Source organism: Sander vitreus, chromosome 12, assembly GCF_031162955.1.
Source record: "Sander vitreus isolate 19-12246 chromosome 12, sanVit1, whole genome shotgun sequence".
In the NCBI taxonomy this organism is placed as follows: Eukaryota; Metazoa; Chordata; class Actinopteri; order Perciformes; family Percidae; genus Sander; species Sander vitreus.
In genome coordinates this window covers 19,457,380-19,484,047 of record NC_135866.1, presented here as the reverse complement: position 1 = coordinate 19,484,047, position 26,668 = coordinate 19,457,380, and the positions used below count along the sequence as shown (strand labels likewise).

Sequence of the window (26,668 nt, the reverse complement as noted above, 5' to 3'; positions counted from 1 at the left end):
ACCCTTGTCAATGTCTTTCTTCACAATCTGTCATCTCAATGCCATCCCATTTAAGTTGAGGACTTTACCCACAAGGCCACTGCAATAAGGCTTAACCAGGCAGCCTCTGTTAAGCCCATTTTCCTCAGCATGCACACCCAAAGGGGCTTCTTAATTAGACATGGATATTATTTGTCCTTGCAGCTGATGAAGGCCATGAACAAGTCCAACGAACACGTGCTAGCCATGGGGGCGTGTTTCAACGACCGGGCCGACTCCCACCTGGTGTGTGTCCAGAACGATGATGGGAACTACCAGACGCAGGCCATCAGCATCCATCACCAGCCTCGCAAAGGTTGACACAGAAACCGATTCATCACATTTCCTTTTATCTCTCCCTCTGTCTGTTTTCCATGTCCAGCCTGTTGTCTGGAGTGCTCTCCTGCTGACTGCCTGTTATTATTTCTCTTGTCCTGTCTATTTGCCTGAAAATAATTTGACCTCTATCAGTTGTTGATTGACAAAGTTGAACTTAAGTTGTGATTACTTTTCTAGTTACTGGAGCCTGCTTCTTTGTGTTCAGTGGTGCTTTGAAAGCCTCGTCGGGCTTCTTAGCCAAGACCAGCATTGTGGAAGGTGAGAACTGTGACAACAAACTACATGTTGGCTGTAAAAATGCTGAAATATTGGATGAGAATATTTGTATGAAGCTACCTCACAAAGGCCTCACACAAAAATAATAATGCCGGTGTTGGCACAAATTCATGAATAGTGCTAAAAATGGGGAGTTGGAGATGTGAAGATATACATTAACCAACTGTTAGATTTTAGTTTGTATAGCTATTTTTTCACATCTGAGTGTATTATGCTGCTGTGGGAAATAATAATAATGCCTTAATGTGCTGAAGTACTTTGATACATCAGGGTACCCAGAAACCAGACATGCCCATCTGTTTTTATTTTTTAATACCATAAACAGTTTCTCAATAGATTTTCTATAATATTGATTACATCACAATATAAAATTACATATACTGTAATCTATGTGATCCATATTGCCCACTGCTAGCTGCAACTGATGATTATTTAATTATCACTAGTTAAACCTGTCCATTAGTTTACTGAAGCCCAAGGTAACAAAAAACCCCAACTTTTCAATTTATGATTATAAATAAGACAAAAGCAGCAAATCCTCACATTGGACAAGCTGAAAGCAGTGAATGCTTTTCTTGATTAATGACTGAAAGGGATTCTCCAGTGATGTAGTATTTTACTACCATAGAGTTTGGGTTTGGTCAAAACATGCAGCAGAGGCTGAGATGTCCTGACATTTGGGTCCTTTGGGTAATATTTATGCTCCAATGCTGAATGCTACACTTCCTATAATTTCCACCAAGAACATTTTTTCATTTGCCAGGTAAACGCTCACGTCTGTCAGGCCGCACACACCTCCATTTTTATTTTTTAACCAAGCTTTGTGTAAAGTTGTCTAACCCTGACAGCATCATCATACTCCTCATGAAGTTAACTGATCTTCACGTGTAAAATCGGTGGACTTTGTCCCTTTTTTAAACAATAACGTTAAGTAATAAATAAAGTTTATGGAAATTGTCAAGTCATTTTCTGTCAGTCGACTCACAGATGAACATACTCTTTGTTTGAACACTGATTATGATAATTAATGGATCATCTTTTTTTTTTTGGTCTCCACCCTTAGACGGTGTGATGATCCAGATCACAGCTGAGACCATGGACTGTCTACGCCAAGCCCTGAGGGACATGAAGGACTTCAGCATCACGTGCGGTAAAGCAGACCACGAGGAGAACCAGGAGCTCATCCACATCCAATGGACGGAGGACGACCACAACTTCAACAAGGGGTGAGACAGGAACAGGAAGGACCTGGAGAACGGAGGGGGGGGGCGGGGGGGGGGGTTATGAGATTCATTTATCTCACGGGCAATTGAACTGATAGCTTCCCAACCGCTGCTTTTACTACTTTGCTATTAAAACTCATAATGCATGCTCGAGGAAGCCCTCTGGAGGAAAATCTTAGCCGGGTGGAATGATGTGGTTTGACGTGGCTTTGAGATCCAGACCAATGCAATCAATTTTACAGCAGTCTTGATAAGATCTGCAAATTTAAATGTGACTTTTCACTATTGGATATAATTGAGGCCTTTCAGCAGATACTATATCACTTCATTATATGCACAGTAGCTGCTTTAACCCGTATTTCACTAGATAACTGCTCGACTTTTATTCTCCTCAGGCCTCCTGCACTTTATTTTTGTAGAAACCTAGAAGTGTGTAATATCCACCAGAGAAGAACATTGTCTTCAGCTCTGCAAAACACAAAAAGCCGCACAAGAACATATAGAACAAAAACACAGTTCACCAGTAAAAGATACAAATAAAACACATTTTTTATTTAGAGTGGTGATTTTTGCATTTGAAATAAAATATTTTTGTTGCAGGAGGCCCCCTAATCCATATGGCTTTATGGTTTTCCATATTCAATATTTTTTTATCGACAAACTTAACATCTGGCACAGGGACAGCGGTTACAAAAGTCTTTTGTGCTCTCGTGTAGAGAATCAAGAAAAATCAAACCTCAGCCACAGTCATATGATCCCCAACCAAGCAGCTGGCAGGTCAGTGCCTTGCTCAAGGGCAGTAGCTGCTAAAGGAAATCTCCCACCCAGATTTTAAAACTTGTCTTGAATCCTAATCAATTGCTCCTCATTTTTTACTTCTGCTTTACATGTACTTGTTTGCTCTGTTTCTAAATCCTTAAACTCTGTTTAATGAAACGCTGTTGTTTTGTGTGTTGTGGTTATTCAGTGTCATCAGTCCGATCGATGGGAAGTCTATGGAGTCCATCACCAGCGTCAAGATCTTTCATGGCTCGGAGTTTAAAGCCAACGGAAAAGTCATCCGCTGGACAGAGGTACAATACAGCTGACTATATATATATATATATATACAGTGGTGTGAAAAAAGTGTTTGCCCCCTTCCTCATTTCCTGTTCCTTTGCATGTTTGTCACACTTAAGTGTTTGAACATCAAACCAATTTAAACAATAGTCAAGGACAACACAAGTAAACACAAAATGCAATTTGTAAATGAAGGTGTTAATTATTAAAGGTGAAAAAAAAATCCAAACCATCATGGCCCTGTGTGAAAAAAGTGATTGCCCCCTAAACCTAATAACTGGTTGGGCCACCCTTAGCAGCAACAACTGCAACCAAGCGTTTGCGATAACGTGCAATGAGGCTTTTACAGCGTCCTGGAGGAATTTTGGCCCACTCATCTTTGCAGAATTGTCCTAATTCAGTTACATTAGAGGGTTTTTCGAGCATGAGCGGCCTTTTTAAGGTCATACCACAACATCTCAATAGGATTCAGGTCAGGACTTTGGCTAGGCCACTCCAAAGTCTTCATTTAGTTTTTCTTCAGCCATTCGGTGGTGGACTTGCTGGTGTGTTTAGGATCATTGTCCTGCTGCAGAACCCAAGTTCGTTTCAGCTTGAGTACACGAACAGATGGTCGGACATTCTCCTTCAGGATCTCTTGGTAGACAGCAGAATTCATAGTTCCTTTTATCACAGCAAGTCTTCCAGGTCCTGAAGCAGCAAAACAGCCCCAGACCATCACACTACCACCACCATATTTTACAGTTGGTATAATGTTCTTTTTATGAAATGCAGTGTTCCTTCTACGCCAGATATACTTGGACACACACCTTCCAAAGAGTTCCACTTTTGTCTCATCGGTCCACAGAATGTTGTCCCAAAAGTCTTGGGGATCATCAAGATGTGTTCTGGAGAAAGTGAGACAAGCTTTGATGTTCTTTTTGCTCAGCAGTGGTTTTCTCCTTGGAACTCTGCCATGCAGGCCATTTTTGCCCAGTCTTTTCCTGATGGTGGAGGCATGAGCGCTGACCTTAACTGAGGCAAGTGAGGCCTGCAGTTCTTTGGACGTTGTTGTGGGGTCTTTTGTGACCTCTTGGATGAGTCGTCGCTGCGCTCTTGGGGAGTAATTTTGGGCGGCCGGCCACTCCTGGGAAGGTTCACCACTGTTCCATGTCTTCGCCATTTGTGGATAATGGCTCTCACTGTGGTTCGCTGGATTCCCAAAGCTTTGGAAATGGCTTTATAACCCTTTCCAGACTGATAGATCTCAATTACTTTCTTTCTCAATTGTTCCTGAATTTCTTTGGGTCTCGGCATGATGTGTAGCTTTTAAGGATCTTCTGGTGGACCTTACTGTGTCAAGCAGCTCCTATTTAAGTGATGCCTTGATTGTGAACAGGTGTGGCAATAATCAGGCCTGGGTGTGGCTAGAGAAATTGAACTCAGGTGTGGACAACCACAGTTATAGTATGTTTTAACAAGGGGGGCAATCACTTTTTTCACACAGGGCCATGATGGTTTGGATTTTTTTTCTCCTTTAATAATAAACACCTTCATTTACAAATTGCATTTTGTGTTTACTTGTGTTGTCCTTGACTTTTGTTTAAATTGGTTTGATGTTCGAAACACTTAAGTGTGACAAACATGCAAAGGAACAGGAAATGAGGAAGGGGGCAAACACTTTTTCACACCACTGTATATATATATATATATATATATATATATATATATATGTGTGTGTGTGTGTGTATATATGTATATGTGTGTGTGTGTATATATATATATATATATATATATATATATATATATGTGTGTGTGTGTGTGTGTGTATATATATATATATGTGTGTGTGTGTGTATGTATATATATATATATGTGTGTGTGTGTGTATGTATATATATATATATATATATATGGGTATGTAGTATATATATATATACATACATATGTGTATGTATGTATATATATATATGTGTATGTATGTATGTATATATATATGTGTATGTATGTATATATATATGTGTGTGTGTGTGTGTGTATATATATGTATATGTATATATATATATATATATGTGTGTGTGTGTGTGTGTGTGTGTATATATATATATATATATATATATATATATATATATATATATATATATATATATATATATATATATATATATATATATATATAATGTGTGAAAAAGAGGAGCTGCAGCAATGTGCAGTACAACAAATATATGGTGTTTTTTGAAAATTAAACCTATTCTGGTACAACCTCAAAATACAATATATATAACATTTATTTATTTATTTGTAACTAAACAGTGAAGCCGCTGGTTTGAATGCCGCGTTCCTTTTTAACTGAGACCTAATTAAATTCTGATACAATAATATAGTAACTGTCTTATGAAATAAATCTAGTCATCTCTTCGAGTCTGTAAGGTACATTAGCTTGGTGTACATCACATACTCTGCTTGTATTGTTGGAGCTGTCTGTAACTTATGTGTTAAAAAGCACACAAAAATATTGTTTCTTTTCCTCAGGTGTTTTTCCTCCAGAGTGAAGATCAACCCAACGGTCTGAGCGACCCGGCCGACCACAGCCGGCTGACGGAGAACGTGGCGAGAGCTTTCTGCATGGCGCTCTGTCCGCACCTGAAGCTGCTGAAGGAGGACGGCATGGCCAAACTGGGACTAAGGGTTACACTGGACTCGGACCAGGTGGGACGGTTCAGATGAAACGGAGGCATTATTGCAAGCACACAAACTTTATCTATAGCCAATTTTTACAAACAGTGTTTGCAGGTGAAAGAAAAGAAAAATGGAGAGACGGGAGACAATAATGTGTTTGTTTCAGCTAACTGTAAATGAACTATTTTTGTAGGTACACTGCTGTCTGAAAGATTTAAGAGACCAAACCTACTGAATCTAGATGATTCGCTGTACGCTGACAGCAGTGAAGATCCAGTCTAACCTGTCCTCATCGTTACAGGTGGGTTACCTGGCGGGAAGTAACGGCCAGCCTCTCCTGCCTCAGTACCTGAGCGACCTGGACAGCGCTCTGATCCCCGTCATCCACGGCGGGGCGTGTCAGCTGAGCGAGGGCCCGGTGGTCATGGAGCTGGTCTTCTACATCCTGGAGATCATCTCCTAGGAGTCTTTGGAGCTTCAACTCGAAAACATCGTTTACTTTCTGACGCCATCTCACGGCCCGGTCCTCCATCGTCTCCTTTCAACCGTTGGCACTTCAAAAGAGCCCGAAAACTGTGGCGTGCCAGACGGGGTAGCACTCCTCAAGTCAAACCTATGCATCCAACCGCCATCTGTTGCTCCAGAGGCGGCCGGGGCCTGAGGAAGCTCCGAGCAGCATCATCGGTCTGTGTGCTGTGTACCTGAAGCTCAGCCGACAGCTACTCCTGATCTCTGGTGGTCATCCGAGGTGCTCCGAGCAGGAAATGAACACCAGAGATCATACTGTCTGACCCCAGTGTAGTGTTACAGTGCCTATAAAAAGCGTTACCCCCGCCCCCCTTTAACAACATTAATTCAAAGTAGATTTGATTGAAGACCCTCTCTACCGATCTCTACAAAGTCCTATGAATTAATTATAAATATAAAACACAAAATACATGTTTAAACAAGTATTTACCCCCTTTTAATAGGGCACACCTAAATCATTACACACCACAGTGAGCCCTAAATATATACAGCAGTATGTATCCATTATGTAAAGCATCTCCGCTCTGCTACAGGTCTGCACCACGTTGAGATTTTATGCTACTGAAAGGTTTTTTGGTTTATTGTTACCCTCTTACTACACGCTGAACTAAATTGCCCTTGTAATAGTTTCATTCCATTTTCTGACTCTGAGTAAAGAGAGAGGTGTGTGTGTGCGCGCGCGCTGTGTTTGGAAGATTCATAGCAAATTAGTCCTACTTATATCCTAAAACAGTAAAACTTCCAGGGAGGGTAAATACTTTCCATAGGTATTGTACGTAGCTCACCCGTCACTCCAATGTCCCTGTGGCAGCCGGGGGTCCTGGAGCACTCTGTAGGCTGTGTAGCACGGACACTCTAAAACAAAGAAGACTCATATCCATCGCTGACAAGTCCAGACTATTCCTCTGAACGTTACGTCTACAAATCATTAGATGAGGAGTTGGAGGTTGTGTCTGTGTGGTGATTTTTAGTTTTTTGCACCATGGTGCTCAGTGTCTGCAGCAGCAATTCATCAAGTGAAAAGACAAAAAAACATTTTAGTTTCACCTCTTTTAAGCTTTACTCATCAATCACCAGATGCTTTACTTCATGGATAAATCCATTAACCTGTTGTACATATTTTTTTGTAGGCGTAACAACTTCTCCATTCGAACTGTGTATCTGTAGCCTCCAGAGATCCCAGTGAAAGACAGTATTACTGAAGTTACCGTCATGGACTCCTCTGACTGACGCTCTGTGAAATAAAATGACATAAAACCCTTTTTGTCCTACAGTAGACAGCTGATTTAAAAAAAAAAAAAGAGGTTCCAATGCTTTATTGATAAACTCAATCTGTACATAAAGCTGAAGAGGGAAATCAGTTTTAAAATCTCATTCATCAACTCAAGCTTCTACATAATCAGCACTTGTTTGTCCTGCAGTGGTTGAGAGAAAGAGAATAACCGTTGAATGAATATATATATATATATATATATATATATATATATATATATATATAAATAAAAAATCTCTTTTATTAAATTGCAGAAGCAGTGCACTGGATTCTAAGCCATTAATAGGAGAGTGAAAGCGAGCATCTGGGTTGCCGCTGCGTCCTCAAAGACATGTTTTTTTTTCTTCTTTTTTTTTCAACGTAAAGATCTGGGGTTCCAGCAGAAACAAGAGTTTGCTTGACCTGAAGCTGAATGTATTTCATTTAACATTTCCTGCAACTTATTATCCTTCCACAGTCCTGAAATCACGAACATCCTGCTCCAGACTTTTAAAAAAAAAAAAAATTAATGTTTAGACCTGCCTAGGAACCCTGCAGATCGCTGATCTGTCATCTTCAGAAGGCCTCAACTGTTTGTGCGTCTATTTACAGATCGCTGCTGCAGCCCATCTCTTTCTGCTCTGGATTGTGCTCTCCTTTAGCAACGCAGACCTGGAAAAAATATAAGAATGTATTCCTCCTGTTTCTGTTAAAATCTGCAAAATGTGTGTTTTGTTTCTGGCTAGACTAATCACCAAAAACCACCCTGTCATGTCAAAATGCTCTGTACAGTAATCATTCTGCATTATGGCAATTTCTCCATCTTTAATCATGCTAATATAAAACCAGAAGGGGCAACACAACAAAATTACTGTTAATACAGTAAGAGAGGTTTTGGTAAAGCATTTTATCGGAGATGAACAATCTCGTCATCACAAGTGAGAATCAGACAATCACATGAAAATCTGCAGACGAGCCGACGCTTCGGCGAGTTTAAATTAGACCCGTAGCTGTTCTGTATTCGTTTATTACTCAATTTGAAGTATTTTAGAAGCTACTGTAGCAAAGTTAGTGAAGCCGATTAAATGTTCAGTAAAGACTGAATGAGAGGTCAAAGGTCACCAGTTCTGGGTTTACTACTGTGATCATACCAGAGTTGGTGTATCTCAATCACTGTGTCTTCACTATGTGACGTTCATCAGCCGCCACCGGCAGTTCTGTTTTTATAAATTAGCATTAATGAAGAGGAGACATGAGGATTTTGACTTCCTGTTTTCTGTTATGTTCGATTTTGGCGTTATCTGACGTGTGCAATATGTCCTAAATCCAAAAGAAAAAAGGTGCAATTTGTTTGACTTAAAAAGTAGCAATTTTTTTTGTATTCAGTTGTAAGATGTTACTATCCAAACTTATAACACTGCATGCAAACAAGCTTGAAACGGTGAAGAGAGCAAATCAACTTTGCATTTTAACAGTTATATCTTCTAGTTTATGGATGAAACAAAAAAAAAAAATCATTCAGTTCTGACATTGACTGGGTTTTGTTAAAATAAGTTTGTTTTTTTTTAAATAAAAATCTGTCAAAACTGTTTGAAAAGCCAAAAACCCTGTAGATCTTTTTTTTTCTTCACACTACAAATGTCAAAAGTGGTCTTTATCAAAAAACTGTAGTATATGTAAAATAAAAACTTATAGAAAATGAAAATGAGTGCTTTAGTTTTTGCCTTCTGTTTAGATTCTTCAAAAGTTACATTCTCAATTCAGATTTTTTTTTTACTAAGAAAGCAACATTAGAAAAATACTTGACAGAGCAAAATGAAAACAAGATTTTTAATTTGGTACATTTTTAAGCAGGGTAGGCAAATTCAATTAAAAACAATCTAGCCTTAATTCAGTTTTTAGTGATTATCATTTTGTAAATATAAACATCAATCTTTGTAAACAAGTAAAATAAAGTGATGGGTATTAATTATGTAGGCCTATGTTTATAGTGAATTTAACATTGCATTCATGATTTTTTCCTAAAAAGAAGAAACAAATGTTGTGACCACAGTAACGTTTGGCAACTAAATAATGTTACAGACAGTTTGGAGGTAAACCTGTTGGATAATGGTACTTATGTAATTGGCTCAGTAGGTTATGGCTTCTTGTGTAGCATTTATTACAATGCTGCAGTTGAACCTTTAAAGTGCCCATATTATGAAAAAAATCACCTTTTCTGGGATTTGGGGTGTTATTTGGTGCTTCTACACGCATACAAACTTGGAAAAAACAAACATCCATGCTGTTTTGAGTGAGATATGGGTTTCTGAATGTATCCTGCCTTCAGTCTCCGGGTGAGCTGATCAAAATCGGCAGGGCCGTCTACGTCATCGGCTGAAACATTTGGTGTGCGTTAACCACTTTAGCTAATACCACATCAGCTAGCTGTTTCTCCAACTTCGGTCAGTACAAGGCAGGATTAGCCGGGAGACTTCTTCTAAACGAGGGCGCACTTCCAACTTTGCGTGGAATACCTGCAAACGAGGGACATGTAAGTAGTTCCATACAATTTCTTTTGTAGATTAGGGTGAACTCGTGTGTGTTGTAGCAGTGTTTTGCCATTGAGAACGAGGTTGTTCTTCTAGCTAGTAGTCCTTACCTAGCTACCGCGCATGTGCAACTCCCAACAAAGATGGGATAGAAGTGAGATGCCTCACTCTGTACCTAAAACAGAGATCTAAATACACAGGGTGAAAAGAGGAGCTGCAGCAATGTGCAGTACAACAAATATATGGTGTTTTTTGAAAATTAAACCATGTAAACCTATTCTGGTACAACCTCAAAATACAATTATGAACCTGAAAATGAGCATAATATGGGCACTTTAAATGGTCAGTTCACTCGTTTCATTTACTCTTAACAGCAACGTGTCTTTTTAGAAACAATGTTCAATCTTACTCAAACCCACAGTGTTCATTTAGGACTAAATCTTCAGTAGAAAGTTGCTCCAATAAAACTACTTAGATGGGACTTTGTTTATGAAAAGACACATTAACTGACAAAGCTAACAATGACGTTAACAATCTCACCATAAAGATCCATTTAGCTTTTGATCAGCAGATGTGGTTGATGTTCAAATGTCCAACACTGAAAGGACTTCTTGTCCATGCTACCCTAAAGCTGAGATAGAAAGTTCATTATTTTCCTTGAAAACTATTTTTTCAAGTTGCATTTTCCAAGGTCAAAACTCTACTTTCAATCATTGTTAATTATTTCAAATGTTATTTTATAAAGATTTGAGCAGCACAAAACAAATTCAATCTGCATGGGTTCATATCGCAATGGGTAAGTAACCATTTAAAACAGTTAAAACACGTATTCATCCGGGGTCTGATGCATTGTTAAAAAAAGCCGTGCAACACGTATAGGAATAGTCTGCCATTTGGGAAAATACACTTATTTTCTTTCTTGTCGAGAGTCCGATGAAAAGATCTTTCACCAATCTTTTGTTTGTGATTATTATTATAATATATTGTGCAAGAGTCAGGAGGTGATTAGTCTATATCCACGACATTCAACTTTCGGGATTGCTCCGGTGACGCCAGAAATTACGCCGGATGCACCTCTTTTTGGCCAATGTCCGTTTCCTTCCGCTCCTTCTTTGTGTTGGGATTTTAAACTCCGGTTGATTTTTGAGGACTATGCTTAACTGCTCCTCAGATCTCTGCAGGAGACAGCTAGCTAGACTATCCGTCTGATCAGAGTTTCCTGTTGCACGACTAAAACAACCTTTGAACGTACACACGTTCCACCAAAACAAGTTCCTTCCCGAGGCTATTTTGCGGCGGCTCTGTGTGGAGCTTAGGGCCCCCCAAGACGATTGTGATTGGTTTAAAGAAATGCCAATAAATAAGAGCACGTTTTTCTCCCATCCCAGAATGCTGTGTGGAGTAGCCAGACCCTCCTTCGCAGCGCTGTGGAGGAAGGTCTGGCAATGCTAGACTAGGAGGTGATTAGCTAAATTTAGCATAAAGACTGGAAGCAGGGTGAAATGGCTAGCCTGGCTCTGTCGAAACAAACTAATACACCTGTCAGCACCTCTAAAGCCCTCACTAATTGGAGTCTTGTTAATTAGTGAAATTTAGAGGGGCTGGTAGGTGTATTTTTTTTAACTTTGGAGGGTGCTAGGCTAGCCGTTTGACCCCTCTTTCTTGTATTTATGCTAAGCTAATTGTGTCCTGGCTCTAGCTTCATTTTTAACACAAGAGTGATATCAATCTTCTCATTGGACTCTCTGCAAGAATGAACATACTGTAAATACACTTTTCCAAAAGGTCAAACTATTCCTTTAACTTAAATATCTACAGGAAACTAACTAACCCTAACTCAAAGTTCATCCAGTCGTGATTACTTAAAATTACCTTTTAAACATCTTATCTGTGTAATAATGGATTTCTGCCTTAAGAAAAAAATTATGTTTATCTTTTTAGACATAAGCAATTGAAGATCAGCCAAACTCAGCTCAGTTGTGATTTTGCACAGATTTGTTATTAAGTGTAAACAAGACAAATATAAATCTAACACACCTAAAGCCACAGATAAGTGAGTGTGCAGTTTAGTGACCACAAGTAGAGGACTTACTAATCAAAGTGAAAGGTGCCAAAAAGGGAGTGTGGTCTTCCAAATAAATATATAATCGTACCATAGTATACAGTATCATCATTTCTTGGCTTACTCCTTTAAAACATCTATGAGAGTTGCTGCGTCTGCCTGCATTCTCACACTTGAAACAAAACTGATGAATTGTGTGGGGAAAAATAATAAAAAAACAGTCCTGTCACACATTAAACTTCTCATGTCATAGTAACAGATTTGGCAGCTAACTGGCGATTTCAAATATGCAGGATTTTACAGCAACAGTGATTACTTTGGTATTAGTGCATAGGTGCAGTTCTAGATACCAGAGCTGTAATAATATGAAGAATATGGACACATTCTTTGATATATTAACTGAAGTCATGTTGGGCAGCAGGATCAGTTTAGAGCCCCTTAGCAGAGGAAACGCTGCCTGCCGTCCTCCAGGAGATGGAGTGATACACGAGGAGACTTTTTGGAAAACTGTAATCTTTGCCTGAATAGTTTTCTCTGATTTAAGGAGGCTTCCCCTTGTTGCAAGTCTGCCCTGGTGCATCACAAGTATTTGTCCATCAGCTGGTGTCAGACTGAAGACGGAGGGCTCCATGTCTGCTCCTGGTGGACTGCAGTGTGAAAGGGAGCTCTTGTGTCTTGCAAATGTGCAAAAGTTTTACCAAGTCTAAGACCCGTGTAGTAGAGTCCACTCTGAACAACAGACCGTCCTCATCACATCCCAAACTCCGTCCTCCTCCGAGTGTTTTTTTATTAAGTGCCTTTAATCTGCTAGACAAAGAAGTTAATCAAATATACACAAACACGCCTACATTTAAAAGAACAGTTCGACATTTCGGAAAATAACTTCTTGTCATGCTTGCCAAGAGTTAGATGAGACGGTCAACACCACTCACATACGCCAATATAAAACTGTACCTGGACGCCGCTTAGCTTAGCTTAGCTTAGCACAAAGACTGGAAACAGGGGAAACAGCTAGCCTAGCTCTGCCTACCAGCACCTCGTAAGCTCACTTATTAACATGTTATATTTTGTTTGTTTGTGTGTGTTCATTTTTACAAAAACCAAAGGTAACTGCTCCCAGACAAGAAATAGTCGGGTACTTCGTATTTAACATAGAGACATGAGAGTGGCATCTACCCTCTCAACTCTCAGCATTAATAAACATATTTCCTATTTCAAGCAAAAAAGAATTACCTTTATCTTGTGAGTCATCTTTAATCTTGCAGCAGCATCTAAACAAGAACCTTGGAGATAAAAAGAACCCAACATCAGACATTTTTACACAATCTCAGGTTTGTCTTTTGAGGTGCAATGCTGCAAAAATATAAACGCTGTATATTTGATGTAACCTGTGACTGGTCGATCACCAGCCAGCGCTCTGTGCTCATCTGCATGTCCTGTCCGCTCAGAGGCTCCCGCAGGCGGATCTTCACTTCAACACGCCCTCCTGTGGCCTTACGACCGTCCATCACCTGATAACAGAGACAACAAGGTCTTAGTTACTATTTATCAGTCAGTGAACATCTTAGATACAAGACCGCTATGCCTCCATCTCTCTCGATCAGCTTTGTTTTGTGGCCTTGGTGTTGTTTCAATCTAACTCACCTCTACGATCTCCCTGATTTCACTCTGTGACTCCAGTTTTTCCAGCTTTACAAGGGCCGTCCCAATCGGCTTGTCGCTCCGTAAGAAACCGCTGTGAATAAAAAAAAAAAACCACGTTGACTTTCCTGTTAACTTCTCAGTATTTGGAGATACTTTGCTAACCGATGTGGACATAAAACTAAACTCAGCAAAAAAAGAAACACCCCTTTTTCAGGACACTGTATTTGAAAAGATACTTTTGTAAAAATCAAAATAACTTTAGAGATCTTCATTAAGTAAAGGGTTTAAACAATGTTTTCCATGCTTGTTCAATGAACCATAAACAATTAATGAACGAAAAGACAATAACAGCTTGCAGGCGGTAGGCAATTAAGGTCACAGTTATAAGAAATTTAGGAAAGTAAAGAGACCTTTCTACTGACACTGAAAAACACCAAAAGAAAGACGCCCACGGTCCCTGCTAATCTGCATGAGCATGCCTTAGGCATGGTGCAAGGAGGCATGAGGACAGCAGATGTGGCCAGGGCAATACATTGCAATGTCCCTACTGTGAGACGCCTAAGACAGCGCTACAGGGAGACGGGAAGCACAGCTGATCGTCCTCGCAGTGGAAGACCACGTGTAACAACACCTGCATAGGATCGGTACATCCGAATATCACACCTGCGGGACAGGTACAGGATGGCAACAACAACCGCAAGAAGTGGCCAGTCTGGTGCAGTACACGAGGAGGAGATGCACTGCAGTACTTAATACAGCTGGTGGCCACACCAGATACTGACTTTTGATTTGGACCCCCCCCTTTGTTCAGGGACACATTATTCCATTTTTGTTAGTCACATGTCTGTGAAAATTGTTCAGTTTATGTCTTCGTTGTTAAATCTTTTAATGTTCATACAAATATTTGCATATTTTGAGTTTGCTTAAAATATAGAAGCAGTTGAAAGTGACAGGACGTTTCTTTTTTTTTTTTGCTGAGTATAGAAGTAATCTTCCAAACGTTCCCCTTTGAGCAGGAGGAGCAGCTGGCGGCGACTCACCCTTTGTGCAGCAGCTCCAGTTTGAGGCCTTTAGACGTCACCACCCTCCTGAAGCCGCGGTGGTTACGGTTGATTGACAGGGTAAAGCTCTGGTTATATTCTGGTTTAAAAGAGATAAAGAGATGCAGCCTTCTGAGACTTTACACATGAAGTATTACAGACACATACACAATTATTTACAGTTTGATTTTGCATGGTTCTACCTGAAACTCTAATTCATTTGTTCAAAAACAACTATTTTGTAAACAAAATCTACATCTACTATACTACTATCTACTATCTATATATATTTTTTTTTGTTGATACAAATATCTGACACACAAATCTACAGTGATGTTGTTCATGTCTCACCCGGGGAGTTAGTGTTCTTGATGACAGCTGTTTTGTGTTTCTGCGGCTGCTCCTGATGGCAACAAAACAAAAACTAACACTTTAAGGAAAAAAAGTCACCTGTTCAAATCCTCCCAGCAGCCTGGGGTTAACAGTGAAAATGAAAACGAGCTGTAGTTTGAGTCTGTTACCGTGCTGGGGTAAGGGAAGTCGAACTTGACGTATGCATCCAGATCATTTGGTTGGATTCCTGAGGGAGGAAGAGAAAGTATATACAAAGCATCAACCAGTATGTGCCTTTTTTATTATTTTACATCTGTTTAAGTTTGATTGTTTAGTTTTTGGTTATAATGACAAACACTTGAAGAGATTTTCAGTGGTACTTTAAACTGAGAACAAGATCAAATCCAACACAGAAAAAAAATCTAAATGAAAATAACTAGACTTATTGATAAGATTTCAAGTAGGATTTAAGTTTTCACCAGAATAACAGCAAAGCAAGAAACCATCATTTTAAGGCTTCTTAAACTGAATTGAAGACACTACTTTTTAAGTGTCTTCAGAACCATTTCTTCCAGTAGTTGCAGACACTATGTGGACCTGCTGTACTGGTAGATGAAGACGTTTGTTCTTACCACTCGGAGCAGGAAGATTCATCCCTTTGACGATGACAACAACCATGTCAGTGCTGCTCAGGTCTGGAAATATCCTGAAAGGGAAGGAAAGACAGAGAGAGGTACTGTATTAATTCAACAATTAATCTGTGTGTTTATTATAGGGGATTCAGACCAAAAACAGCCCTGAGTTAAAACAATGCAGGGGGCGGTCAGTGGGGGCGTGTTGTTTAAGGTACCAGTCAGATGATGAAATACTTCTCTGGTTTCTGACTTTGAGAGAGAGTAGCTCATATTCACAAATATTGATTGTACTTTCCTGGGATTGGAAATAACATAATGGAATTCTTAAATGTAGGTAGTTTTCCCGTTTAAATATATAACTGCAGTTTAATCTTTTTTTTTTTTTAAAGTTCCCACCTGACAGTGTGAAACGATCTCTCCTCAAAATGATGTTTAGGAGGAGGAAGACTTCTCGACTGAGCCAGCTTCAGGACCTCCAGACTCTTCTTACAGCTCTCCGCCATCTTCTCAAACCTGGAGCGCACGCACACACAAACAGGAAGAGGAAAGATCGTTTGTGAGACATCAGCCAGCTCTACATGGTTGTTACTTTTATAACATCATGTTGTTGTTCGCTGTGTATTTCAAGATTTAAATAATCAGGTGTTCAGTCAAATCAAATATATAAAAAGAAACATTTGGGTTTTTTGACTGTTTGTCAGACAAAATAAACAATCTGATAAAATCACTTTGGGATCTGGTAAAAGACTTTGGTAAATTATTTTTGTTACATTTCATAGACTGGACAATGGTATCCTTTTAGAAAATGTATAATCCATTTAATCCAAATAGATAAACAGACATATTGCTAATAGTTGTTAGCTGCAGCCCCAGTCCAGCGTTATAACCGAGTTTGGAGTTGGTATGTAAACAAGAAGCTTACTTTGTTGTTTCTGTGACGTTCCCCAGATGTGTGAACTGCTTGGAGTGAGTCATACATTTCTAAAAAGGAGCAACAATAAGACAAGGAAAATGTTTGTCTTTACAGCAAGAACAAGAACCGTGCAGAGCAACCAGACTGGGAAAAAAAATCTTTTTTGGCGTCAGAATTTATTTGGAAACTTATATAACAAATACATCAGAGAGCTGAAAATGTTGGATTCTGGAGCGATGGGAGTTCTGAACATGAATAAGTTGAATAAGGTATTACTAAATATAATATATATATATATATATATATATATATATATAATATAATATAATCCATATCTTATTACTAGGAGTGACCCCGAATAGTCAAATATTCTAAGCTTCGATCGAAGGAGCCTGATTCGACTGTCAATCTCACAGTTGAAACAGCCACGAAATGGGTTGAAACGTGCAACTCCTTGCAATGCACCGGTCGGCAACGCTCTGAAACCTGCCAGTTCACACCAATGCGACGAGACGGTGTATCATCTTCATAGGAACGACTCTTTGTACTTCCGTTCTAACTTCAGACTTTCAGGCTTTTTTGTAGCTGGATATATAATTTGTTGCATCTATATGAATGTGGTTAACGTTTGTGATAGTGAGATGCTACAGTTGCATTTTTAGTTGTCTACAACACAAAGAAAGAGGAAGGAAACGGAAATCCGGCGGCTTTCCCGGCAGCACTGGAGTAATCCTGGAAGTGGAACGTTGTGGATATAGACTACATTTCTAGGGACAAAACGCCAAAAACAACGTTTTATGTCTCTGATTCATGGCTTTGTTCTAACGCTGCTCGCTCTCTTCAGTCACTCTCTAGCTCGCTCAACCACATTACCGTGCTTGCAGGCGCCCGTTGAGCCTCCGTCTCAAACTCTGCCATTTCGACCAGTTGACAGTTTGTAACATAGAAATAAAATGTATTTTATTTCTATAGTTTGAAGCCGACTTTACAAGCTGACTTTGCTATTGGCTGTTGAAATAGGTGACGTCCCTTTAAACACAAGCCTCTGGCAACTTGACCGGCTGAGTCGCAGGCGACACCATCAGCTGTATGGGGGTACTCAATGTCTAATTTTACATAGAACTACCTGCTTTCTCCCAATAAGTTAATATACATCTTATTAGGATGTAAATATCAACATATTGCAGTAAATAAAAATGTGAAAAGAAAGACGTTTTTAATCAATCTTTTGAAAGTGCGTGAATAAATCCAAAACGCCCAATGACCCCATGATCCGTGACCGATGGTTTACCTCGTACTGCTCTTTTAGGATCTTGGCCAGTTGTGTGTAAAGCTGCTCTGCTTTCTCTGAGATCTGCACGTCGCTGTGATGAACCAGGATGAAGTCGTCGTCTTCGTCACCAGGGGGCGACGGCACCTAGCGGTGACAGAACAGAGAGGGTCAGCCGCAGCGGGATGTTCACATCACATATAAAATGGGTGCATTTTGAGGAATAGGAGCACTAATAATACCCTCATGAATAAATAAAAAACTGAGCAAATCGTAATCTAATTTCTTTTACTTTCAAATGATTATGTGACATTTTAACAACTTAACCAAAACCAAGTAATTACTTCAGAGGAAAAAGAACTATTTGAGACCAATTTCTACTGTGTGCCCCCTACTTATATCCAAATCAATTTCCTGTCACTGAATAAGGTATTTCTAACACCAAGCTGGGTTTGGGTGAATCATACTAAGGATTCAGTAGCAGAGTAAATCTCCCGTCTGCTCACTGTGCTGATGTCCACAGTCTTGCCGCTGCGTGCTGCCTCAATCAGGGGCTCCAAGCCCTTGGCGGTGCGGAGGAAAATCTTGGCCTGCTCCATGTCGTTCTTCTGCTTTGCCTGCAGAGCTGCCTTCATGTACATCTTCTTCCTGCCCTCCAGAAACTCCAGCTGCTGACCCGCTGGAGTACAAAGAAAGACAGAAAGTTAACGGATTGTAAACAACTAGATGTTGTTTTCAGTGGGGATAAATACATCAAATAAGATCATTTGTAGCATGGCTGACAGAGGAAGGTGGAAGGACCTGTATGTGAAATAGTTTTTCTTCTTGTCTGGATGGTATCTGTTACGTTATAAGTATTAGGGCTAATTTGTTTTGTAAAACAAGCAAAAACTGTGTAAAAACATTAGATATTCAATTTACTGTAACATCGTCATCTTTGAGAAGCTGGAACCAGAGAATACTAGGTTTTTTTTGCTTTAAAAAAAATGACTGGAATTATTAATCATAATAGTTGCCATTTAATTCTCGCTCGAATAATTGATTAAATGACTAATGCAACTCTAATTAGTATCGTTGTTTATGTCCATTTCTCATTTTAATTTCTGTCGTGTTTGTTGGTATCTTCTGCTTCAAAAGAGGCTGAACTGTGTCTGGTGTTTTGGAGAACAGGTTTCCTTTTGGGGACTGACCTGTTGGTGAGAGTCCTTCCCTGGCAGCTGTTCTGTCAGGTGAAGCTGACGGAGTTCTTTTCCGGTCTTGCCCTGCAGTGGAGAAATCTAACACGGGCTTCTTTGGCTCTTCTGGACTGGCAGGCTTAGACTACAACAAACATAAAACACTGGATCAACAATTTTTCAACAAAAACCAAATCAAAAAAATGATAATGTGCTGCTGATAGCCCACCTCCTCCTCCTTCTCCTCATCTTCTTCTTCATCATCTGCTATTTGGGAAGCATCAGTGGAGGCAAGCTTATTGGCTGCCTCCAGAGCAGCAACGAATCCCTGCTCTGCTCCTGACGCCTTCTGGCCCGGGATTGGAGGAAAACCTGAAAGATAAAAGCAAATTCATCACTCTGACTAGCATTACAGTTCTTAAACGCTAGATGTTTGTATTAGAAGTACAAAAACATGTCTCGTGGCGCTGGCACAAAGACTCTTGCACAGCTTTAATAGTGATACAGTACACAGTAACACCCCAGGACTACAGAACCAGAAACACAATTCAAATCCAATTTTACGGTGCTAAATGTGACTTGGAAATTACACTGCCAGCTCAACAACATGAATGAAAAAAGAAACTCACCAGGGGGAACCGGTAGCTCCTCAAAGTTGACCGCTTTTCCTGCTTTGTGAGCTCGGATGGCACTCTGGTATTGCTGCAGGAGGAGAGATGATAAATATTTTTTACAATACTGCTGTAACAGGGTAAAAGGAAAGACGATTAGTTGCTGTAAAGTGCTAGAAGTCCAGTGTTTTTAGGAATAGAGACTATCATGTAGAAAAAGACCAAGCCTGACAAACAGTTTGGCAGTAAAGTTCTGTAAAGGTAAATACAGACATCAGAAGGAGAGGCTCTCCTTGTACCTTGGCGATACGGTCATGCATTCGGGCCTTGCGGTCGTCTCCACCAGCTTTAGCCTGATTGGACGCCTCCAGATACTTGGCTCTTCTCTGCTCGAGAGCCTCCAGCACGTCTTTGGGAGCTGCTGGGGCTGATGGGAAAGCAGTGGACAACAATGTTTACAAAGTTTGTAAATACTGTATGTGTTTTTTTGTTTTGAGATGTTACCTCAAAGCTAAAGACACGCTGTCGGGCTGTACTTAGGGACATCAGGGCTTTAAGCTAAATGCTAACATGCTCACAATGATAATGCTTACATGCTGATGTTAATATTATAATATTGTTAATATTTACCATGTTCACCATCTTAGTTTAGCATATTAGGATGCCAACATTTGCTTATTAGCACTAAACACAACATACAGCTGAGGCTGATGTAAATGTTAACAGTTTTGCAAGAATTTAGTCATAAAAGTATTGGACAAATTACGATTTTGACCAGATGATGACGCCAAATGAAATGTCAGGGGATAACCAAAGATGGTAGAATTAATCCTCTAGAGACCTTGAATATCTGTAGCAATCTCCATGGCAATCCATCCTGTAGTTGTTGAAATATTTCAGTCTGGACCAAAGTGGTCACCCGAAACGCACTACCATTCCTAGAGTCATTGCACTTGCGTGGCAACTAAAAATACTGCTAAGAAATACCAATCAGAAAAACTGACTTAACTGTAAGAATGGGTATCGTTTAAAATGTTTCAATAATTGTACCTGATGCATGGCAGATACCAAAATTTATATATATATATATATATTTATTTATTTTTTTTTTAAACATTGTTGAGTATCAAAAACCTTTTTTCATTTAATAATTTCCAAACAAAAATACAATACAACATTATTATTTAACTCAGAAAGTACTTGACTGAAGAATACGTAAATAAGACTAAGAAATAGCAATGTTTGATTCCCTTCTACTGATGTGTGACAGATGAATATAGCCAAAGACTGTACACATTAGTCTGTTGGTTTTCATCTTTCTTTTAGGAAAACTTCTTTTTTCATCCAGTTTTCTATCTCACTTTTACACTGATGTAATGTTCAGGTGAATGTATTGTTTTTATTCCAAACAGTCTCTGTAGGCATGCTTATACATAACAATGCTGTGCACAACACAAGCAGTGTGTGTTCTTCTCTATTTAAAGTCATATCTACTGTTAAGTGAAATAAGGGGGAAAAGCTGCATGACTGGTCAAAAATAAACATATGCCACAGCAACAATTCAAGCACATACATACAGTTACTAATGTAGATGATTACTACCTGGAGCTGCTGTCACCAGTTGGGTGACTTCTATGTTTTGCCCAGAGGAAGGTTCTTTCACTGGAGCAGAGCCTCCTCCTGTACACATTAACACAAGGTAAATGGAAACATACAGAAGCAGATACAACAAGTTTCTGTCCAGTAAAAAATGTTACTTGTTTTCATACATTTGCTGAATATACTTCATGGTGAAGCTACTGATTAAACATTTCCTCATTTACATTCCCTCCCTGGAAGATCCTTGTGACCTCTGTCGGCTTTCTAGACTCATTTCTTCTCATGTCTGGAAAATAAAACTGCTAAATAAAAACTACTAAACTTAACTAAACATTGCAAATAGTTATTGTTCTGCAGTTCCCCCAACATGTTGCTTCTGTTGTTATTAAGGATTGATCATAATTCACCTGCAAATTAGATCTATGTTTTCTATGTTTTTTGTAATCATTTATTTCTAATCACTTCACATCAGTGTTTTATATAGTTTTGTTTTATTATCTTAGTATTACTTAAAGTATAATAGAAGCCAAATCAGTATGCCTCTTGAAATCATCTCAAAACCCATTTGTTGGCTTTTTCTTGATTTTTTGATCATTTTATTTTTATTGTGTGTTTTGCGCTTATATTTCCCCAGTTAACTTGTATTCCTCCAGTATATCACCTTGGAACTTCTGTTTTTAAAAGAGCTGTATAAATGAAGTTGGCTTGGTTGTGTGTGTTATACACTTCTTTCACATAATACCAGTGTTCCTCACCCTGTCCTGGAGATGGAGGAAGGCCGCTCAGGTCGACTGCTTGTCCTTTCTCCAACGCCTCAATCACCACATCCAACCTCTGCACCAAAACATACAACAAACCCAAACTCTGTCAAACATAATGATGGTCTTTGTCTACTTCCAAATTGTTGGCATGTTTCCCATACTTGGGAGGGAAATCCTGCAGCCAGAATATGCAGCAACAGGCTCAGACAACAGACTGCACAAATAGTGATGTGTAACCGTATGTTAGCAATTTAACTTTACACATTGAAATATAAAGATTTCTGACACATAAAAACATCTAAATTGGTTTAGTTTCATAACTGATGTCTGGTATATACAAATATTTACTTTAGCAATAATCCTGGAAAGCAACAGGTTAAAAAACAGTGTGTTCATTGTCACAAATGCAGCTGCTGCTGCTACATTCCTACAGCAGAAACTTGCTCTGCTTAGCAAAAACTGTTTGCTTCCAGTTGCAGCAGAAACACGGTTTTATAAAGGTATTATTTAGATTATATATATATATATATATATATATATATAAAATAATATATATTATTTATTTAATCTTTAATCATTAAGAATTGCATCATACTTGTTGCGTGCATAGGTTTTATAAAAAGCATTGAAACTAATTTATATAGCACAAAATAAATAATGTTTTTCTGTACTCTTGTCTTTAAACAAATCCATTAGGGTTGTAGTCTCTTTACTCACTTTGCTGGTCTTGAAGTAAAGCGTAGCTTGCTCAGCATCTCCCTGCTTCTTGGCTCTCAGTGCTGCCATCTTGTATTCTTTCTGTCTCTCCAAAAGCAACGTCTTGGTTGCCTTGTTCACTGCGGATTCACGAGGACAGAATAGCAGAACAATTACCACAATGAAAGCCCTCATTCATCCCATATTGAGAAGCTGACAGCATGTAAGTGCACTGTGTGGAAAGTGCGCGGGAATACAGAATGGGAAATCAAATTTAAAGTATTAAAATAAAGTTAACTTGTGGATTATTTAAACCAATGCACCAATATTTAACCAAGTGGTCTCAAATTTAGGGCCAAACAATTAATCCACAATCCCAGAAGTCTAGCTATTTATCCTAAGCATGAGCCTGCATTAGTTACTGTTGCTATATCAGAACACCTTGGTAAACATCTACACACCTTTTGATACCTTGTTTCAGTCTTTGGAAAAGGAATGAAAACAACACTATCTATGATACCAAATGTCATGGTTAACTAATCCATGATGCACAATGTTGGCCATCTTTAAAGTGTCTTTGTAGTTTTTAACTTATAATGTAAACACGGACCATCTGTCAGACTGGTCTGAGGCTGGCCTGCAGGTTTCTTTGTCTGCTCCTGTGGAGATGGGACAGTGCTCAGAGACGGCAGGCTGGCGGAGGACGACTGCTCCTCCTCACTGCTGGGGGTGAGGATCTCTGCTACAGCAGGTGGCATTGTGGCCTCCGCCTCCCCCTGCTGATCTGCAGGAGTGGTTTCAGGAGGCGAAGGTACAGGGGGAGGAGGTCGATGGGGAACAGCAGGATTAGAGGCGGAACTCGGAGCTCCAGTGGCAACTGGAGGAGGGATCTCTGCCTCGTTCACAGGTCTCCCTTTTTTAACAGCAGCTAACATCGTCTCCAGAGTCTGTAGAGAGTACCATTAACAATCAGTCAATCTTTAATGCGTAATGAAGGAAGCATCACTGCAGTCCAGTAATTCCAGGCACAAAATACATACTGTGAAACGAGAAAACAAGTAAATATCTTAAACTATGAGAACAGATATTAAAAAATGACAAACAGCATGCTGTCTTCCTTTATGGAGTTAGACTGTGTGATCAGACACATGAATACCAAAAGATTGTTGTTTCTACGAATCTGTAGTTGTTGTTAGGCATATATCTTGTCATTAGGCAGTATTTAACTCACCTTCAGGCCGCGATCGTATCTCCTGGCTTTGGAGGTATCCCCTGCAGTTTTAGCGTTTTGTAAGGCCGTCTTGTACATGATAACTCTCTCCTCCAGGGTGTGTTGGAGGCTGCCGGGAGCTGCTGAGGAGACCTTTACTTTCTGCTGCTTAAGCAAAACAACAGGCAGGTACTGTAAATTATTATCTGAAAACAGCTGGTTTGTTAGGCCAAGAAATTACTCAGAACTGTGTGTTGAGAAATGATTTGCCAAAGATAAATAATAGGAGGAAATTGCTATTTCTACACATCTATAGCTCATCTTTATTTACTTGTTAAAAATTCTAGGCACACAAGTATTCAAAGCATTTTCAGTAGACTGAAACACAGGTAGGATAAGTATCAGGAAATGTAAATACTCACAAGAAAGAGTGTTAAATTAATGTCTCAAGTGAATCTATTCTACCAGTGACGTTAAGAAGGATACAACTATTGTATGGATATACAGATGTAAAAAATCTGAAAAATCTGAGGTGATTTAAGATCAAAATAGGCAGCTAATTTTGTAAACCAGCAGAAGGACAAATATACCCATTCTGGTTACCTGCAACTGCTAAAATGTTGACACAAGTCTGGCAGTGAGCAACGTGTATTGTACCTGCGTCAATGGGGACTTAGGTTTTTCAGCTTGAGAAGATTCAGCAGTGAGTGAGGATGTGGGGGAAACAGTTACAGCATCCTCAGCTTCCCCCTCACCCACCACTTCCTGTAGCTCTGCCTGATGAGGTAAATTACAGCAACTGATCAACAGCCAACTTCGATTGTTCATATGCAGGGCTGGATTTCAGAAGTGCAGAATGTGAGACAAGTTTTCCATATGGTAAAACATGCAGTTGTTTGACAAATGAAAGTTATGCCAACCAAAATGTGCAGATGTAATGAAGGCCCTACAAATCAATAAGTCCCTGGCTAAAAAGATGCAACATATTAGGATAAGTCTATATTTGTTACAGAATTGACACAAATCTTCTTTGACTTCTGCTTTTGCAGCAAAAAGTAGCTCTGTACCACATTTTTACAACATAGGGTACTTTGTTATTTCAGACCAATAAGTACTATACTTGTGTATCAACCATTTCATTAATTACTTGCTTCCAATGAGTGTGTAAAAGCAACAAGACTTTTAAACCATGTGACAGATGGCCAAAAGGCCCACAAGCAATACAGTTTTCATTTTGATGTCTCTTACTGTTTGTTGGATGACTGCATTTGGTTTGTCAGGCTACTTGAATTCATTTCAATGTAAAATGTGTCTGGTAAATGGACTATTTTGTCCAGGTTCTTAAAATCTAAGCAGCCACAAACCCTGGCATAAAATCAGAGATAAATATACAGCAACACCAACCAGTAGATCTTCATCATCCTCCAGGTTACTGTCATCTTCATCCTCATCCTCATCTCTCATACACTCGTCAGCCATTCTTGCGATGTCTTCCATGGGCAGGGGGCCTACGACACAAACATGATGTCATGTATCCGACTGGGTTTGTATTTGAGATCATCAACACATATTACATGATAATGTAGTAATAATATAACGGTCAATAGTGTCTATATATCTACCGACTATCTACCAATACGATCTATCAGATGGTAATGACATGTTTATTTTTTAACAGTAACTGTCCTGCCCAGTACAATTCTTAGTGGTGATTGTTAAATAAACAACTTTAAGGGAACCTATCATTATCAGATTTTTTATACTCTCAAATATCAATATAGCTATCAACATCAAAAACCCAGTATCGGTCAGGCTATAGTACTGACTCCAGGCATGGGGACAACACAGCTTCATATACAAGTGAAAAGCTGCACTGCACTCACTTTTCCCCTTCTGTTTGGCTCTTCCTCCAGCAGTAGCAGCTCTATGTCCAGTGATAGCAGCAAGTTCATCCTCCAAGTCCGGGTCGTCCAGATTCCCCTCCTCCATACCCATCATCTCCTCAGGGTCCAGGTCTACAAACAGACCCATCTGAAACCAGGAGGTAAGAGATTAACTTCACCCTTTGACAGCTATTGTCAAGAGAACACGTTACAATAAACATCTTTGCTTGCAGCGTTCATCAGTGTTGTTGTTGGTACCTGCTTGGCTGCAGCAGCGCCGTGGCCTCTCGGCTGCGGTGCTCTCTTCTTTTTACCAAACATGTTGTTGTTGTTGTTGTTGTTGTGGTGGTGGTGGCTTGTTGTTTAACAAGCCCCTAAGCGACACTCCAGCGATCCAAACTACAAACACACACAATACACATACAATAATCTGTTTCCTGTTGTGTAATGTCATCGGTCTGCTCGCAGTAGTTAAAGTCATGTGAGTGGTTGATCAGGTGGCTCCAAACAGACAACGAGCTGCCAACTGACGCTTATGTTAGCCGAGCGGCTAGCTGTTAGCTAACCATATTTGTCGCCTCAAACTCAAAAAGTTTGTTCATGAGAAAGAAGACGACTCTTAGAGTCACTGTAAGCAAACACTTGGGAGAGTTTTATCCATGAGGGTCTTTACCTGCTCGTTCAGCACTTCATCATGTAGTTCAGTTTCATTTCTGTGGTTTGACATGGTAATGGTTTTGTTTGAGTACGCATGCGCAAAGCGAGGGAGCGTCCAAGGATCATTTTAAAGGTGCAGCCGTGTGCAGCCCTGGCTCCCAGTGAATTGAATTCAATGCAAAAATAAATCCGTTAAGTAAGTAAGAAATATATCTAACGGCGTAATGAGTTCCATCGTTCTGGTTTTCACTTTTACAGTCATCTCATGATTCAAGTTTTACTGTCATCTGCATAG

General features: G+C 39.5%; 2 protein-coding genes across 6 annotated transcripts in view; one reads left to right on the top strand and one right to left on the bottom strand.

Annotated features, from left to right (window-relative positions):
• The window catches only part of zfyve9a (zinc finger, FYVE domain containing 9a), a 30,730-nt gene extending 23,369 nt beyond the window's left edge, over nucleotides 1-7,361 (top strand). The window contains 6 exon segments of the mRNA XM_078264381.1: nucleotides 184-334; nucleotides 535-615; nucleotides 1,697-1,859; nucleotides 2,824-2,929; nucleotides 5,427-5,603; nucleotides 5,875-7,361. Coding sequence (XP_078120507.1) covers nucleotides 184-334; nucleotides 535-615; nucleotides 1,697-1,859; nucleotides 2,824-2,929; nucleotides 5,427-5,603; nucleotides 5,875-6,036 — 840 coding nt within the window. The 3' untranslated portion in view covers nucleotides 6,037-7,361.
• A 1,251-nt stretch (nucleotides 7,362-8,612) lies between these two features.
• Nucleotides 8,613-26,487, bottom strand: cc2d1b (coiled-coil and C2 domain containing 1B). 5 transcript variants are annotated; one of them, XM_078264383.1, is made up of 26 exons: nucleotides 26,390-26,487; nucleotides 25,975-26,115; nucleotides 25,717-25,864; nucleotides 25,238-25,341; nucleotides 24,491-24,610; nucleotides 23,855-24,001; nucleotides 23,234-23,570; nucleotides 22,645-22,763; nucleotides 21,922-22,000; nucleotides 21,170-21,247; nucleotides 19,867-19,994; nucleotides 19,586-19,658; nucleotides 19,186-19,328; nucleotides 18,972-19,101; nucleotides 18,288-18,460; nucleotides 17,803-17,928; nucleotides 16,521-16,579; nucleotides 15,995-16,111; nucleotides 15,596-15,669; nucleotides 15,152-15,210; nucleotides 14,982-15,033; nucleotides 14,631-14,730; nucleotides 13,591-13,681; nucleotides 13,335-13,457; nucleotides 13,180-13,229; nucleotides 8,613-12,753 (listed from the first exon to the last, which is right to left on the bottom strand). In XM_078264383.1, the coding sequence occupies exons 2-25, from the start codon at nucleotides 26,035-26,037 to the stop codon at nucleotides 13,218-13,220; spliced, it is 2,655 nt and encodes an 884-aa protein (XP_078120509.1). In that variant the 5' UTR covers nucleotides 26,038-26,115; nucleotides 26,390-26,487; the 3' UTR covers nucleotides 8,613-12,753; nucleotides 13,180-13,217. The 5 variants fall into 5 exon arrangements, with proteins under 5 accessions (XP_078120509.1, XP_078120508.1, XP_078120510.1 ...); XM_078264382.1 differs by having other exon boundaries at nucleotides 8,613-12,750; XM_078264384.1 differs by having other exon boundaries at nucleotides 8,613-10,515.
• Between the last annotated feature and the right edge of the window lie 181 nt (nucleotides 26,488-26,668).

What these genes read in the sequence shown, in the direction of transcription:
- cc2d1b (XM_078264383.1), bottom strand. Translation starts at nt 26,037, where the DNA reads ATGTTTGGTAAAAAGAAGAGAGCACCGCAGCCGAGAGGCCACGGCGCT. An exon ending in GCGCTGCTGCAGCCAAGCAG is followed by an intron (nt 25,865 to 25,974) that starts GTACCAACAACA and finishes TCCTGGTTTCAG; the next exon opens with ATGGGTCTGTTTGTAGACCT. An exon ending in TTTACTTCAAGACCAGCAAA is followed by an intron (nt 22,001 to 22,644) that starts GTGAGTAAAGAG and finishes GTTTTGGTGCAG; the next exon opens with AGGTTGGATGTGGTGATTGA.